General features: G+C 29.2%; 2 protein-coding genes across 2 annotated transcripts; one reads left to right on the top strand and one right to left on the bottom strand.

Moving 5' to 3' along the window:
* Window positions 1-1,269: 1,269 nt before the first annotated feature.
* On the top strand, window positions 1,270-3,364 carry LOC119686140 (odorant receptor 49b-like). Its single transcript, XM_038100620.1, has 7 exons — window positions 1,270-1,563; window positions 1,663-1,801; window positions 2,427-2,700; window positions 2,754-2,853; window positions 2,940-3,041; window positions 3,104-3,211; window positions 3,263-3,364. Exons 1-7 carry the CDS (start codon window positions 1,270-1,272, stop codon window positions 3,362-3,364), a joined length of 1,119 nt encoding a protein of 372 aa, XP_037956548.1.
* A 2,154-nt stretch (window positions 3,365-5,518) lies between these two features.
* Window positions 5,519-10,051, bottom strand: LOC119678604 (the record flags this gene model as incomplete). Its single annotated transcript, XM_038090534.1, is given in 6 exon segments — window positions 5,519-5,632; window positions 5,725-6,746; window positions 6,806-8,696; window positions 9,404-9,538; window positions 9,611-9,745; window positions 9,842-10,051. Coding segments are annotated over 6 exon segments (3,444 nt in total), but the record flags the coding sequence as incomplete, so codon positions are not given.
* Window positions 10,052-16,337: the final 6,286 nt, after the last annotated feature.

Raw genomic sequence — 16,337 nt, 5'->3', positions numbered from 1 at the left:
ATGTAGTGCGTGTCTACCAACACTTGAAGAAATGACACCAGAACACCTGATGTGTTTTTGTCCAGGTCTGGCCAGAACTAGGTTTAAGTTTCTAGGGGCCCCTTTCTTCAACTCACTTAGCGATATCTCCAGCATCAGCATTGGCCAGATTCTTGCCTTTGTTAATGCCTCTGGTTGGTTCTAGTTTGACTCTCTATCTACTACCCACTTTTACGAGGTTTTTGTGGACTCAAAACGGCTTTCATCCTTAGCTATTTGAGGAGGATTCGTCCTCCCTCCACCACAACTAACTAACTAAAATTATAAATTCTGTATACTTTTTACACAAAATGTACATAAGAACATTGAGGATTTTTCTTTAATAATAATTTTAGTATATCAAATAATACTAGGAATTTTTAATTTTAAATAGATTTTTGGTTCGTATAACCATAGACCAATTATATGATGATATCCAATGTTAAACATAAAATTTTTTATGCTAAAAGCACTATAGTATATCAGGAAGAAAGGCATGGACTTGAAAATAGTACTCAGAATAATACTCTCTTAAAGTAAATGCAATTTATGTTCCATCAAAAAGTTATGCTGGGCTTCAAACTATATTCTATAAAATCAACGGAACAACTCATTATCATATGAGTTGGAACACTAGTTAGTCTCTAATTCGCATTTCATCAAGCAAAGAGCATACATAGGTGTGAGTGACGATAATTTATAATAGATTGTATGACATGGAACGATACGCTTCAAAACCTTAGTCGACATTTATTTAGTATGACGTTAGAGATCTATATATAAGTTCTCTGTGGTGGAGCTAAGCAGTTAGAATCATTATCTTTAATAGACTATAATCTTTATAAACATTACTCATTCCAAGCATATCATAGTTGGCATAATATACGCTTCTGTGGTATTGAAAAATGTTCCAAAATTTTTGCAATGAGAATAAATACTGCTGTTAGTAATTGGAATCAGTTGAACAATAAAAGAAAAAAAATATCAAATGGCAAATACTTAGTTATATTCATAATTGGTGTAGAATATATGAGGGTTTAAAGGAAATAAAACAAAAAATTTAACAATCTTATTAGAGCAATTTTTTTATTTTCGCAAAATCATTTAATTGTATAATGATTCCTAAATTGCTTGAGAAAAATAAATGTGATTATAATTAATAACCGGTCAATTGATAATAGAACTTATGTAGCTTTTTATTTTTCTATAAAATATCCGACTTATTTGAATTGAAACAATGTGCATAGAACAATGTTTGAGGATATACCATTAATCTATATGAGCATAAAAACTCTAAAATTTTGGTCTTTAATTTACGATAGGAGTTGGAGACGTCTAGTTTGTTTATCGATGACAACATTTATGGTATTAACGCAGTTTTCTTATATATTTCAAACTGATGAAGGTATTCAAGCAATTATTAGAAATGCATATTGCACAGTTTTATGGTTCAACACCATCTTTCGTGCTTATATGTTATTACTACACGGGGAAAGATACCAAAATTTAATTGCTTTAATGGTAAAATACTATAATGAATTAAGGGTAAGTTCTTATGTTATCATACCACAGATGTGCAGTATAAAGATCTTAGATAAATATGTACTTATATTACAAAAAATATGAGATTTTTTCTACTTATAGCAATCTAAAGATATGTATATAAAACACCTTCTCGATGAGGCTGATGGAAACGGTAAAATAATGGTACGCGGAAACCTTTTTCTTGGCTTACTTACTTCCATTGGATTTGGTTGTTATCCATTGTTTGCAAATGAGAGAGGTAATATCTAATAATGTAGGCATGATTTAATTTTTAAAATAAAAATATGTTAGATAAGAACTCAACATTAGGGTGCACCGAAAAAATTTAAATCAGATTAGTTATATCATTTTTTAGTTCCTTATTGGAAGGATAACAATTGGAATATATATCTAAGGGCATCGTGACTCGCCTTAAAATTTTTTTTTTTAATTTTTTCCACATCTTTTTTCTTTCCACATCTTTTTTCTTTCCACTAAGGTAATTGAAAACTTAATAACCAATCTAATCAAAAAAAAACTTCGTAGGGTGGTCCTACTGGCCATACTAAATACATACATTCACACTATTTAAAATTCTTCTTTAAATAGTATTAAAAAGGGAAATATTTAGAATAAAAATTTTAAGTAAATAAACTTGAAATACCATATGTAGACACTAAAATATAATATTTAAGATTTAATCACTATTAGCTGTATATAATCATCTATAAATTGGTAAGAAATATATTTTTCCAAATAAATATAGAAAAAAATATATAAAAAATAAGCTAGAGCATTTGTTGAGAGATATATATTTTCAAATTAATATACTTATAGCTAGAGGTATATATATTATATTAATATAAAATTTATATTAAATTCAGTCTTACCATTCGGTTCCATGATTCCTGGAATAAATGAGTTAAAAACTCCATTTTATCAATTTTGGTACGTATACCAGATGACAATGACGCCAATAGGTTGCTGCATGTACATACCATATACAAGTCTGGTCGTTGGTCTAATAATGTTTGGTATTGTTATGTGCAAATCGCTTCAATACCGGTTAAAAACTCTGAAGAATATTGAATATAATTCGCATCAATCAATACAAAACAGTGTAATTGAATGCATAAAATATCAAAATCGTATTATAAGGTAAATTTTCATTAAGAAACATAACGCCGTATATAAATACTTATGTATTTTAGATATATTGAAGTTATTAATCAGCTTACAACGTACGTATTTCTAATAGAGTTTTTGGCGTTCGGTACATTGCTCTGTGCACTTTTATTCCTTCTCATAATTGTATGTCTATTAATTTATGAAATAAATCATTAAATGTATAACTTAATTTTATTGACGTATTCATATGAATTGATCTTTTTAATTAGATTGATTCTACTGCGCAAACAGTGATCGTTTGCGCATATATCAGTATGACATTTGCACAGATCTTAGCTCTGTACTGGTATGCAAATGAACTACGAGAGCAAGTACGTACGTTTATGTATTATTTTTTATTAAAGTATCTTTTTTAAGCAACTTTGATTCTTAGAATTTGGCAGTTGCTGCAGCAGCATATGAAACAGATTGGTTCTTATTCGATACTTCAACACAAAAATATATTCTCTTAATAATAATGCGTGCACAGCGACCAAGTACCGTGAGTTTTAACTTGTATTCATTGAATTCTAAATAAGTTATATTATTTCAGATTAAAGTTGGAGATAATTATCCGATGACTTTAGAATTATTTCAGTCATTGCTTAATGCTTCATACACATACTTTACTTTGTTAAAAAGAGTGTATGGATAAATTTATAGTTAACCAATACGCCGGGTGCACACTAGTGACAGAAAACAGTCGGTATCGCTACTCTACCGCATGTGCATTGAAAAAGTACACGACTTCTAGTTCTAGCACTCCTACTAGTTATGGCCATTTTACGCAGTCGACCACATGATGATCGATCACCATTGTCACTTTCAATGTAAGTTAAAAACTTAAATGGTGGTGGTGATCAACGATCAATCTAAATAATTGAAAATATTGAAGGCAATAATAAAAGTGGTGATCGACGATCATTCGATCGTCTGTGCATCATGGCCTCTAGTGTGCACAATTTTATGTAGATTTTGGTAATTCAAGTTTTCAGTTGTTATGTCTAGGTTTATTCTCTATATCTACCCAGCATAGTTCGTTGTGTAACACAAACTTTTATGTACACACAATAAGACTCTATTTTATTATAAAATCGCTTTTGTTTCCTAATAAGCTATTTTATTGTTCAGAAGATTTGAAAAGAACTAATTAAAATGCTCTTAAAATATTTATGACATTTAACGCATTTGCAGAATTTGTACAACGTTATTGTAATTATATTGAAAAACAATATTAACAAAGCTAATCAATAATGTCTATATACATTCTTACCGACCTATAATCTAATGTACCTTACAACCGCTTTAGCGTCAGCTTGGTGGCACCGCTAAATTGTCGCTTGTTTGTTTACGATGGGCTAAAGGATTTATATATGTTTTTTAATAACCTAATTAGTGTGCTTTCATTTATGTAACAAATAAGGAATTTCTCTCAAATAAAGTTTATTATTACTCAACAATATTTAATTATACTTAAATACATAATTATATATTTACAATCAATTTTTTATTGCTTAACATAATTTAAAATTTAGCATAAATATATATAAAAAAAACTAAAATTACTAACACAAAAATTCAAAATTTTTTCATAATTAAATAAATAGAATGTTCACATAATTTATACAATTGTAGAATTGACACTGTTATTCTGTAAAATAATATCATAACATATATTTTTATAAGAATTCAAAAAAAAAAAAAATATTGCTAAAACCAAAATAATTATATTATTCAGTAGTAACTTTGTGTATTTTTTGAATATACAAAGAATTTGAAAGTTTGAGTAATAAATTTATTTGAAAGTATTTCATAATACACAGTATAATAAATAGTACAGAGGTTCTTTTTATAAGTTTGATACTTAGTTTGGAAATAAAGAGATATTTTTTTTTTCAAATTTTGGTTACATAAGGAATTAATATGTAAGCGTTAAATATAAGCAAAACATATATTTATCATAATGAAACTTTGTTCCAATTTAAATTGTATAAAAGTAATGAAAATAAAGTCAAAAATTAAAAACAAAAACATAAATATATTACAATATAATTATATTTCACAAACTGTCGTTGATTTTAGTTTCTTAAAAAATATTTAATATTTAAGGTAAAAGAAATCAATTAAAACTAATATAAATAATTGCGTCCAATACGTAATTGCAGATTTATAGTTTACCCGTACACTGTTTTACACATTTTTACACATTGCATGCGCTCCTGTAATATTTCTCTTCTTTAATTAAATATCGCAATAAATAAATAAATTTTTATATAATTTGTTTAACTTGACATAATATCTTTGTAACAAATAACATGCTTATATGCTTTTCTTTAACTATATTCTGATTTCTTTTGTTTTTGTAATTTTTCATAATGTAAACTGTTCTAAATGACAATTAAAGTGAAAACACATTTAATTTAAGTTACAATTTTAAACTTCGCAAACTCACATAATGATGTGAAAGGTATGTTGATATTATATATATTATTGTTTTCATTTTTTTTTTTTGTTTTTTTGAATAAAGTAATTCCAAACTGCACTCCACACCCAGATAGAAAATTTCTGGCTTTTATTGGTTTTCCATTTTCATTTTTATTTTATTCACACATGCTTATAGTTATTTATTATAAAGTTTAGATTAAAGAGTCTTATTAAAGTTAATTATTATTAAATATTTATATTCAATTTGTTGCAAAAGACAACAAATTTAATGTAATATTGCAAATAAAATTGCATTTTAAATACAGCTACTAGGCTGAAAAATTTATCAAATACAAGTTTATATATATGCAATATGCGACTCGTACAAACAACACACTAAATTTAATTTAATATTACATATAGTCAGCATTTAATATTTTTTATTATTTCAGTTTTTTGGTGAAACGGTAATGAGCTTATGTGGTGTAACTGGCGAAATCTGAAATAGTAAATAAATAAAAATATATAGCCTTATCTGTATTTTAACTTTATAATTCAAAAGATGAAAAATGAAAAATGAAAAATATTTACCCATAATGAACGGCTGCCCATAAATGTGTCATCATCATCTTCAATTAAACTGTGATGATGATGGCTTTGTTGATCAATGAATATTAATGTATCCTTGCTGCAGGTATTTGCAGAGTTACGTAGCATTGATGACAAAGTCTCACTGCATTCACGTAATTTACAGTTTGAACTTGTGGAAAAGGAGTGTCGTAAATTTAGGCCATGTGTCTGTTGCTGTAGTTGATGTGTACCATTCTCAACAGCTGATACACTTACTCTACTGCCATTCCAATGTTGCCTGTGTTGTCGTGACAATTGAAATTCGTGCGTATGCGCAGCTACAGCTGTTCCAATAATGCTACTACTATTGCTTTTTAAGCTAGTGGATAACAAAGCCTCTTTATAGTTGTTATTAGCTGATGCCGACTGGGTCACTGGGAAGCCATTGAATTTTGTCTGTAAGTTTGAAGCACCATTAACTGAAGTTGCTAGCGAATGTGGTGAGGAACGTGAAGATAATGATGAATCCGAAGATGTTGTTGATTTTGAAGCATTTGGTGTTGGAGAATATTTGCTCGAACGATTGATGTCCATACCGTTCATGTCAATTTTATGATTATTTACAACTTGTGGTGAATGGTTTAATATAGTTGCCGCTGTATCTCCTGATGAAGCAGCTGATTTCTTTGTAGGTGAGCAAATTGTTCTTAATACTGTCATTGCTGTTATTGGCACCGCATTATTTACTTTTTCTGACTCAGATGTTGGAATTACCAACTCATTTTGTTCAGTGATTTCATTTTCATTTATGGGGCAATCTTCATCCATTTCAAATATTTGATTAACATCATCTGTAACTTTTTCGACTTCATTAATTTTTGTAACTAATGTTTCCAGAACTTCGAGTTCATCTTCTTCATCATCAGCACCAACGCCATCTGCATAAGCAATTTCTTTAATGTCGACCAAGTTCTTTTCGTCCACTTTTTCAATCACAACCGTTTGAGCGAGCGTATTTTCTGGTACGACATTTATTTCAACTTCTAAAATAAAAAAAAATAATATTAAAAATTCAAAATTTAAAGTTAAGTATTTCCTTTACCTTTTGATAAATTATCTTGATTATCGTTACTAATCTTCGGTATTTCTAATGGTTTTGTTTCAGCTTTCGTTATTACATTTTCATTTTCCACTTCATCTTCTTTTGTTTGACTTTCAGCCTTTTCTACAGTTACGTTTAACTGATCCACCGTTTGAGTTGGTGGTGGAAGAGGAGGCGCTATACGTGATACCCAATGATCTCCGGAATTGGAACTAGAACCAGAACATTCGACGACATCTCCCAGTCTTCTCTGATAAAAAAGCATATAAGCTTCGTTATTAATTATTTGCTCTTGTATTGATTCATTTGGAACTTTCGTAACACGTTGATCATCAAATTTATACCATTGCCGATCATAAGGATTTTTACAAGCAGCGGTATAATGCCCAGTTTCTAATGTATCACCTTGATGGTAGCATACTGCATACAGATCATACCGTGTCTCTTTATTATCTCGAGAGTTAAGTGTTGAAGATCGTGAATCTCCAGTACGACCTTTTTTCCAAGGACTAGGCCGAAAATGTTGTGTAGCATCTGAAGCTGATAGGGTTGAACGACTCTCTTCATCAGCACCACGCGCCAAATGCGGAGACATATCAAATGCATTTAACGGGAAATTAACCATTGTTGTAAGCTTGGCAGCATTCGGACCTTTAGCTTGATGTTGGCGAAAACGCTTAAAATGTACAACAAGTATATCAGGAAGTGACCATAATCCTAAAGTTTTTACTACTGGCAAATATTGTTGACAATGTGGACAACGCCAGGCATCTTCAGCACTTAATGTTTCCGCTTTGGTATAGTGTTCCAAACATTGTTCTAAACTTAAAACACCATCATTGTTGGACTTATTATCAAGTAAACGTGCCACACTCTCATGGTCAACAATAGTGGACGTAAGATCAGCAAAATACTCTTCTGGTTCAGACCATTCTAACAATAATTTTATATGTGCTGGTCCAGCCTCAGCTGACAGTACTGATAAAGCTAAATCAATCATTTCTGTTAATAATGGATGTTCAACTGGCTCAAGATATGTTACTGGATCGGCTGAAGGATCTTGTAAGCGTATATGAAACATTTTGTTTGTTGGTGTTGTATATGAAAAAACTTCTGGTTTGAGCAAAGGCGCCATTTCACGCAACAGTTTTTTTTGTAATTCTGCAAAACTACAGTCACGTGATACATGCATACTGAATGGTGAACTAAATCGTTCATAGCCTATATCTTTTTCTTTTACTTCAGCATCAGTTGTAGCAACAACATCATCGGTGCCAGGATCATACTTCTTCTTTTTTCGCACATTTGTTACAAGTATTAACAAAGTGGTAGATGTAGTTGTATTACTTACTGTCGTTGGGACACTTGTAGTTGTATTATCACAATTTTTGTTAAAAGTGCCTTCGTTTGCATTTCCAGATGTTGTTGTAACTGCTGGCGCTTTTATTTCTGGTACTTCAATACAATAAATTGTATCAATTCCATTCAATGTTGCAACCGGTTGAGTATCATAAAATACACGTGAAAATCCTTCTTTGTTTATGTCAACTAAAACCATACAATTACTGGATATGCCTGTATTTATTTGCAGTTGCTCTCTCAGCGCTACTATAGGTGATCCAGCCGGCACCGTTAGACCATATTTGACTTGTCGCGGATGCTTTTTCAAATAAACCACTGTTACAAAGATTGTTTGCTGCGACAGCTGCGGCAATTGTACTGAAATGCAATGAAACGGATCGAATGTATTCGATTGTTTCTTGCAACGTGGGCATGTAAGTGATGAGCGGAACTGAGCCTGAAATACTGCTTGTACAAAGGAATTGTTACAGCGTATATGATTCGCTAGAGTTTCAGCAGCAATGACTTCATCAGGACGACCATAGGTATTCTAAAAGATATAAATATATTAAATTTATATACTTTCAATTTGTATATTCAAATTTATATACTTTCAACAATATATATATTTATATATAAATAAAAATGCTTAAAATAAGCAAATGCAAATGTAATATAATTACCATATTTTATTATTTGTTTAAAAAAACTGTAAATGTAATTATATTATAAAATATATCTTATCTAAACAAGATGTAACTGTTTTTATTTAGCAAAGTACTTTTATTTTAAGAATTTACATAAATTGTTATTAAATTTTTAAATTGTTACAACAATGTAGAAATTGTTTATATTATTTAATTTTATTATTTAAGCTCTAAAACGACATTACTTTATTTTTTTAATTACCTTGCCGTAGAATTTTTATCTTGAATTCATATTTTTTGCGAATTATTTGATTTCTTGATATTTGCTTTCCTTTATTTAACTTGATATTTATTAGAAAGTTTTTCACAATTTACATAATTTCTTCCATTTAGTATTAATATAAACAAATAACATTTCTTTTTAAAAATCAATTCATTTTTACTTAAGCATAATAATCGAAAGCAGATTTGTTAGTTTTGTAAAATATTCCTTTTATTAATAAAAAATTTAATTTTGGTACTTATTCTGTATTTTTGATTAAATTATTATAAAGTTTAATTTAAAAAACAAAAAAAATTAAATTTGTATTAACTTATATATTTAATTTACCTTCATGCTTTTGTAGCGTCTTTTAGTTGCTGTGTTCAAATCTTCATGCACTTTATCCAGTAACCAAAATAGAAACTCTTGTGCGTCATGCTGCGTAGAGCTACGAAACTGGGAACCATATCGATCTACAACCGCCTAGAAATGTTCAGTCATAATAATTATATTAGTAATTTTTGAATCGCAAAAAGTAGTAAATATATAGCAAACCTTAAAACTGGTGCTGTGATCGCTTTCATTCTTGCATGTCCATAGTGCTTTCAGGACATTTGCTAGCTGTTCAGTTAATTCACCTTTCGTGCCAAACTTACGTGAATTGATTTTGTTACGCCGTTTTAAATCAGCCTATAATTTAAATAAAATTAATTTTAATTAATCATAACAATGTTTAATATAAAGTATATAAAAAATCAATAATTATTATTTTCATTCAACACTTGCCTTGTATTGGTCCAATACAAAGTATTCAGCTAAAATGTCAGTATGACTAAGACATTGCAATACTGCATTCATAAAACAGGTATTGCCATGATTCTTGAGACCCATAACGCCAGGAGTTTGATCTGCTGGCCATTGATACCCACTTATAGGTGGTACTCGATCTGCTGTTGGAACTGTATTAGTTTGTGAGGACGCATTTTGCTTGTTTGCCTATAAAATATAAATAAAAAAAAAACACATTTTAGTACTTGTTTTAATATCTAACACATATGTATATTATATATAGATACATTAAGTTTCTATAACATTATTGAGATAATATCGATAACAAAAGACATTCAAAAGTAAAACTTGAAAACATTCTTTTAGAAGAACAGTAATATTGTATTTAGTAATAAATACAATAAGTAATAAGTAATAAAAGTAAGTAATAAACAATTTGTAAAAAATAATTAATTACTTATTTATTATAACAAAAAATAGAAAAACACTATTAAATTAAATAACTTGTTTTGATTTATATAAGTTAATTATATTAACAGTCATGCTCATAACCTCAGATAGTGCTACGCTCGGTGCACTTTAAATACTCTTCAAATCGTCACGATTCGTAAGTATATATTAAAGGGAACGTGTGCTGAGAATTATATATTTAAGACGTTTTTAAAGCGCTTTACGTATAGCGAGAACGAAGTGCTCAATGTTTTTAGAAATAATAGCTTCAAAGCGCTATAACGTAACATGTTTACAAAGAAAGCAATGCATTTAATATTATGCATTAACTCTATTTAATTTTGAGCGGTATATAATTTTAATAATAATAATTTTGTTGGGGCGGTATTCACGTTCTGTTGGTCTTTCTATTCATATATTATTTTGTTGTACAAATAAGAAAACGAAATTTTGTGTAAGTAACTATTTTCCCAATTAAGGGAGTATTAACCGTTTAATGTAGATTGAATAATTACCTAACGAAGTTAGGAATTCAATCCAACACGAACTGCAGATACTGTGGAGAAAGAGAGAAACTGCATACCACGTGCTTGGGGAGTGCCCGGCACTGATGCAAGAGCAGAAGAAATACATAGAAGGGTATTTCATGGATCATAAGAATTCAAGACTAGGAAGATACTGTCTTTCAGTCTTTTGGACTGGGAGAAATACTCCAATCCGACTAAGAGGCACAACAATAGACCTTTTAGATCGCAGTGCACTATACCTTTTCTCAATAATAATAACTGTTTTCTACCCGTTAGTTTTTTACAAAGCATTGCTAATAGAAATTAAAATTTTAAAAGAATTTGAGATTGAATGCTTAAGTATCTTCATAAAATAATAAATATTTATTAATATTGAATATATTATCTATTATATTATACATATAAGAAACAATGAATATAAATAACTTGCAATACTAACCCATTCAATTTAAGGTTTGGAATATGCGGAAATATAAGTCTAAGTTTTATACGTAATACTTAAAACATAGCAAAACAAACCCAAACAAAATATAAACAATAAAATTGGCACTAACAACAAATCAATAATTTAAAAAAGAACACTAATCAATATAAAGAACACTATATATGCACAAAATATAGAATTAAAAAACTAAAATAAATAGACAATAATAATAATGCGATAATACAATAGAAATGCAGGTAGGATGTGTAATTTTAAAATTGAACCAATTGCAGCTTATGCCACAAATTAACGAAGCCGCCACACACGCGGAACGCAAACCATGCGCACTCTTTGAACAGTCAATTTGGAAGATTGGAAACCAATCGTTGGAAAAACAGAAATGGTAGCAATTTTAGATACAATAAGTTTTGTAGGACGATATTGTGTATTATGTGTGGCCAATAAATTAACGTGCCATTGCATTTACAAGATACATAGGTAATTCTAAAAAGCAAACATAAGTACAAGTTGATTGTGGTTGTAATGCAAAAGCCAATTCACAATTCACAAAACACTTTGGAGTAAAAAATAAAATATTTATTCATAACAATAGAAAAGTAATTTCATATTTATTTTTAGCATATAATAATAATATTGAAAAGTTCATTCATTCATTTCCAAATACCTTTTTTCTACGCCAACATCCAGTATAGAAAGGAACAATATCTATAAATGTTGTTCTATCAAATGCTGACTGCAAATGAAGGCAACATTAAAAGGAATTAATTGCAAAATAGTAATATTTAAATGTTTTTAAATTGTATAATTAATTTATAAACAACAATCAAATAAGAAATTTCTTTAATACTAATACAAACAGTGTAAAATAATAAACAAAAGAAGAGATAAAGCATTTTATATGTCTCAGATTTCTCAAACAAACATACACAATCTTTTAAAAAAGTACCAGGATTATGCATTCTAATGACCCGCCCTAGTGAAATACTGTACTTATCAATATTGCCACTAACTATTCAGTTTATAATCGTATTTTGTTCCCGAAAGGACAACATTTATGATAAATACCTCCATTTTAAGCGATTCATTCATTTGAAGAATATGTACTTCTTACCTATGCCCTAAAAACAACGTCTTTTTCCATTAATTTTAATCTAGAATTTATCATTATTAATGTATATTTTTCATAAATTTCAACAAAAGTATTTGTTGCTCAGTTCTTTGATCAATCGGCAATGATATACATTAAGACCGAAAAGTTTTCGGAAATTCTCATTTAAAATTCGCGCGCTGTATATTTTTCGATATTTTAAGTTTATGTAGTTTGGCAGCAATTAAGGACAATTACTATGCCAAAAATGAGCGCGATCTGTCAGACAGTTCGTTTACGGCAGGTGTTGAAACCAGTTCACCTCAGTAGTGCGTTGCGAAAAAAACAATGGAAAAAAATATTGAACAAAGAGTTTGCATCAAATTTTGTGTTTCGAACGAATTTTCGTGTGCAGAATCGTTGCGAATGCTACAAAAGGCTTATGGGGAATCAGTTTTATCGAAAACTCAAGTTTATGAGTGGTACAAAGCCTTTCAGGACGGGCGTACGACCGTCGAAGACATTTCGCAACGCACTACTGAGGTGAACTGGTTTCAACAGCTGCCGTAAACGAACTGTCTGACAGATCGCGCTCATTTTGGGCATAGTAATTAAGGACAGTGCTGCCAAACTACATGAACTTAAAATATCGAAAAATATACAGCGCGCGAATTTTAAATGAGAATTTCCGAAAACTTTTCAGTCTTAATGTAAACTTCTAATATATTGACAGAAACTTTTAAATAAATTAAAAAGTTTAACTGATATGACCTCAGTGGGTATTTAATCGGCAAGAAACAAATAAAAAAAATAAGGAAAATAAAATAAATTTCATAATTACATTTCACCCGCCAACTATTAAAATGTCTTTCAAAATATGCAACGACAATTCTCCACAAACGAACTACTCACAGTTAATTGAGTAAGAATGAAAACAATTTAAAGATACTTGTAAAAATGTTAAAATTTAGTTGTCATTGTTCAATTATTTATACTTGCATAGTTTACATAGCAAGACAAACAATGGAAATTTTTTTTTTTTATTAGAAACAAATTTTATTTTCCTTACTTCATTTACGTAAATAAGTATCTGAAAAATAAGATGGCAATCTGAAAAGACAGCTAACATTCCAGTGCTTTCGAAAACAATATTGATTGAAATTTTTTCAGCATGTTGTAAAACATATGTAGCTAACCTCGTATAAAATAAGTAAGGTTAGAATGAGAAGGTACGTTTGAAAATAACAATACTATGACACGGGAACAACTATGGCCATTTGTTGTTGGAAAACAAACCATTGTTTTCATTGTACTTTTGGATTTTTTCCTTATTAAACCATTTGATTTTCGAACTGAAATTATGAGGACACCATAGGTTTAACTTCATATTCTATGTCAGACCAATAAAAAAAACCGAACTCCCAGACATTGTATCCATTTCGTCTATACTCCTCCTAAGCATAGACAAAAAAGGCATTGATGAATTTTTCTTTTCTTCAATTATTTATTTATTATTAAATAATAGGCTATAAAAGCACCCCAACCTAAAAGATGCCTAAAGGCCCAACTAAAATAATACTGAACTATTTATGAATCTCGTAAGTGCTGTGGGTTTAATTTTACCTATTTGACTTGAGACTCAGATCCCGCTTCCAAGGTAGTCAAGTCTACGTCTTGCTGTCGTTAGGAAGTTGCATAGAATATGTTCTATTATTTCCTTCTCTTCATGCACCTTTAATCTTCACTCTTCTTCAATGGGTTCGTACCTAATGAGTCTTTATATATAATATATACAATATTAACTTAGTTTATTTCAATTATGCACTTCGGCTTCAATAGGTACTTCTACTTTATGAAGAAAATCTAAAGATATAGCCAGTATTGATTCCATTTTTTTTGTGTTCGGAGTGTAAATCATCACTAGCTACCCTCGTATAACTACAAATCTACACATATACAATAAGAAGCGTGTTTGTACGTTGTACAAATTAAGGGTGCATGACGATGATGCATGAAGTGTTTATTAATAAACTTATCAATGTGCAACAAGTCATTGTTATTGATTTTGCCTGCAATTTGTATAAATAAATTTGTGTACAATAGAATCTTGAGCACTCGTATTTGAAACAATAACAATAATAATAACAAGTTGATAAAATAACTGTCATAATAATTTTATATAATACGTTAAGAGAAATAAATGCGAAAATAGCTTTTAATTTAATTTCAAATGTCAATTGCAAAAAGCAATTGATGATTAATTGAAATGCTTTTTTTATCAGTTTAGGAGTATGTCAATTGATAACGAATAATTAATGTAACTATATATGTAACTATGTATATGTAGTGTCTATATATGTAACACTATGTATGTAACGCTGTATGTAGTTACATAACAAAAGTAAATACACATAGTTATACTTACATGTAGTTACATAGTTACATAGTTGTATGCAATGTAACTAAGAATAAAAATGTCTCATTGTGAATTCTAGGTAAAATACTAAATATTCTGAATATGAATTCTAATATTTAAATATAAATTTAATGAAAAAGCAGCACTGATTCTTTCAAGTGGTTGGTAAATAAGTAATGTAACTATGACCGCAAAATATTTTATTTTAAAGAGAATGATAGATAAAAATATTAAAAAAAAAATTGATATTATTATTAAATGTATGTATAAGTATAAAAAATTAAAAATGAGGACACACTTTAACAGAAAATAACTGCGAGCTGTACATAGATAACGCTGATGAAATAAGAAGGAAAGGACATATTTGTAGTAAACATAAAACACATTTAATGCTACATAATATCACTTGCAGCATTTCCTTATTTTTTATATTAAAGAAATTTTTATAGTTAAGTAAAAAGTTTACGAAAATTTAATATTTTACATAAACTTAACTTTTTAATGAATTTAACAGATAATATATTCAGGTGACGGATTGTACGACTTCGGATGACTTCATTTGCAATGCAAACAAAGTCATGTTTTACCAAGACAATGTACTGGCTGATCAGCATAGCTAAAATTTACGATTCATATTTGTCCAAATTAGAGTAAATCCGCAGATTGAAACCGGTTTTTGTAAATTGAAAAGCTCAACCACTTTTAAGCCGGTTGAAAAGGTATTCAAATCTCATACTCACATGTTTTACATATATACACAAACAAACACAATTCATGTATACGAATGTGGCCTAGCGCAAAACCCAGTAGGAAACGGATCGATCCATCATCGAAGACGACTCAAAGACATGAACGCTTGCTTGCAGACCGATCAATCCAAATGTATGACGGTCCTCGAAAACATTTTCGAACAAATTAGCCAAAAGATATATTTAAAAGACACTGTGAAGAGTGGTTGGAACATACTATTGCATATCAAACACTCTATGAATATATACAATAAACAAAATATTATTATAACAATTTTATAATTACATTCTCAGAGATTATCAAAGAATATGCTACTGTCTAATTTGTAACTCCTAGATCATACATCGAAGTCATTGTTACGTATATTCATTCATGTTGTTTAATGCAGAAATTTTGTCCATCCATTTTTAGTATTTTATTACTTACAAAAATCTAACTTTACGTTTGTTATATGGACCGAATATCGACTTCTAATTTTAATAGTCTTTAATAACAATAATAGTCTATTAATATAGGTCTTAGGCTTATAAATATAATATATAAAATAACCGCTTCATAGGCATATATTGTGGATACTTATTATACAGATTGCAATTCAAGTTATAATCTTGTTTTCTTTGATATTTGATATAAAGTTTAATCCGATTATGCTAATATGACTAACATCTAACAATATGAATCATGTAATATTAGATGAGGATTACAGGTATGCAGTTTTATAATAAAAAAAGTAAAAGGAAAGCAACCATAGATGATTTTAAACGGCTTTCAAATTTATCTGTTTACATATAATATTAATGTAAAGTATCATTATTAAA

Source organism: Teleopsis dalmanni, chromosome 2 (assembly GCF_002237135.1).
Source record: "Teleopsis dalmanni isolate 2A chromosome 2, ASM223713v2, whole genome shotgun sequence".
In the NCBI taxonomy this organism is placed as follows: Eukaryota; Metazoa; Arthropoda; class Insecta; order Diptera; family Diopsidae; genus Teleopsis; species Teleopsis dalmanni.
The sequence above is the reverse complement of the archived record's forward strand: the minus strand, read 5'-3'. Positions and strand labels throughout refer to the sequence as shown.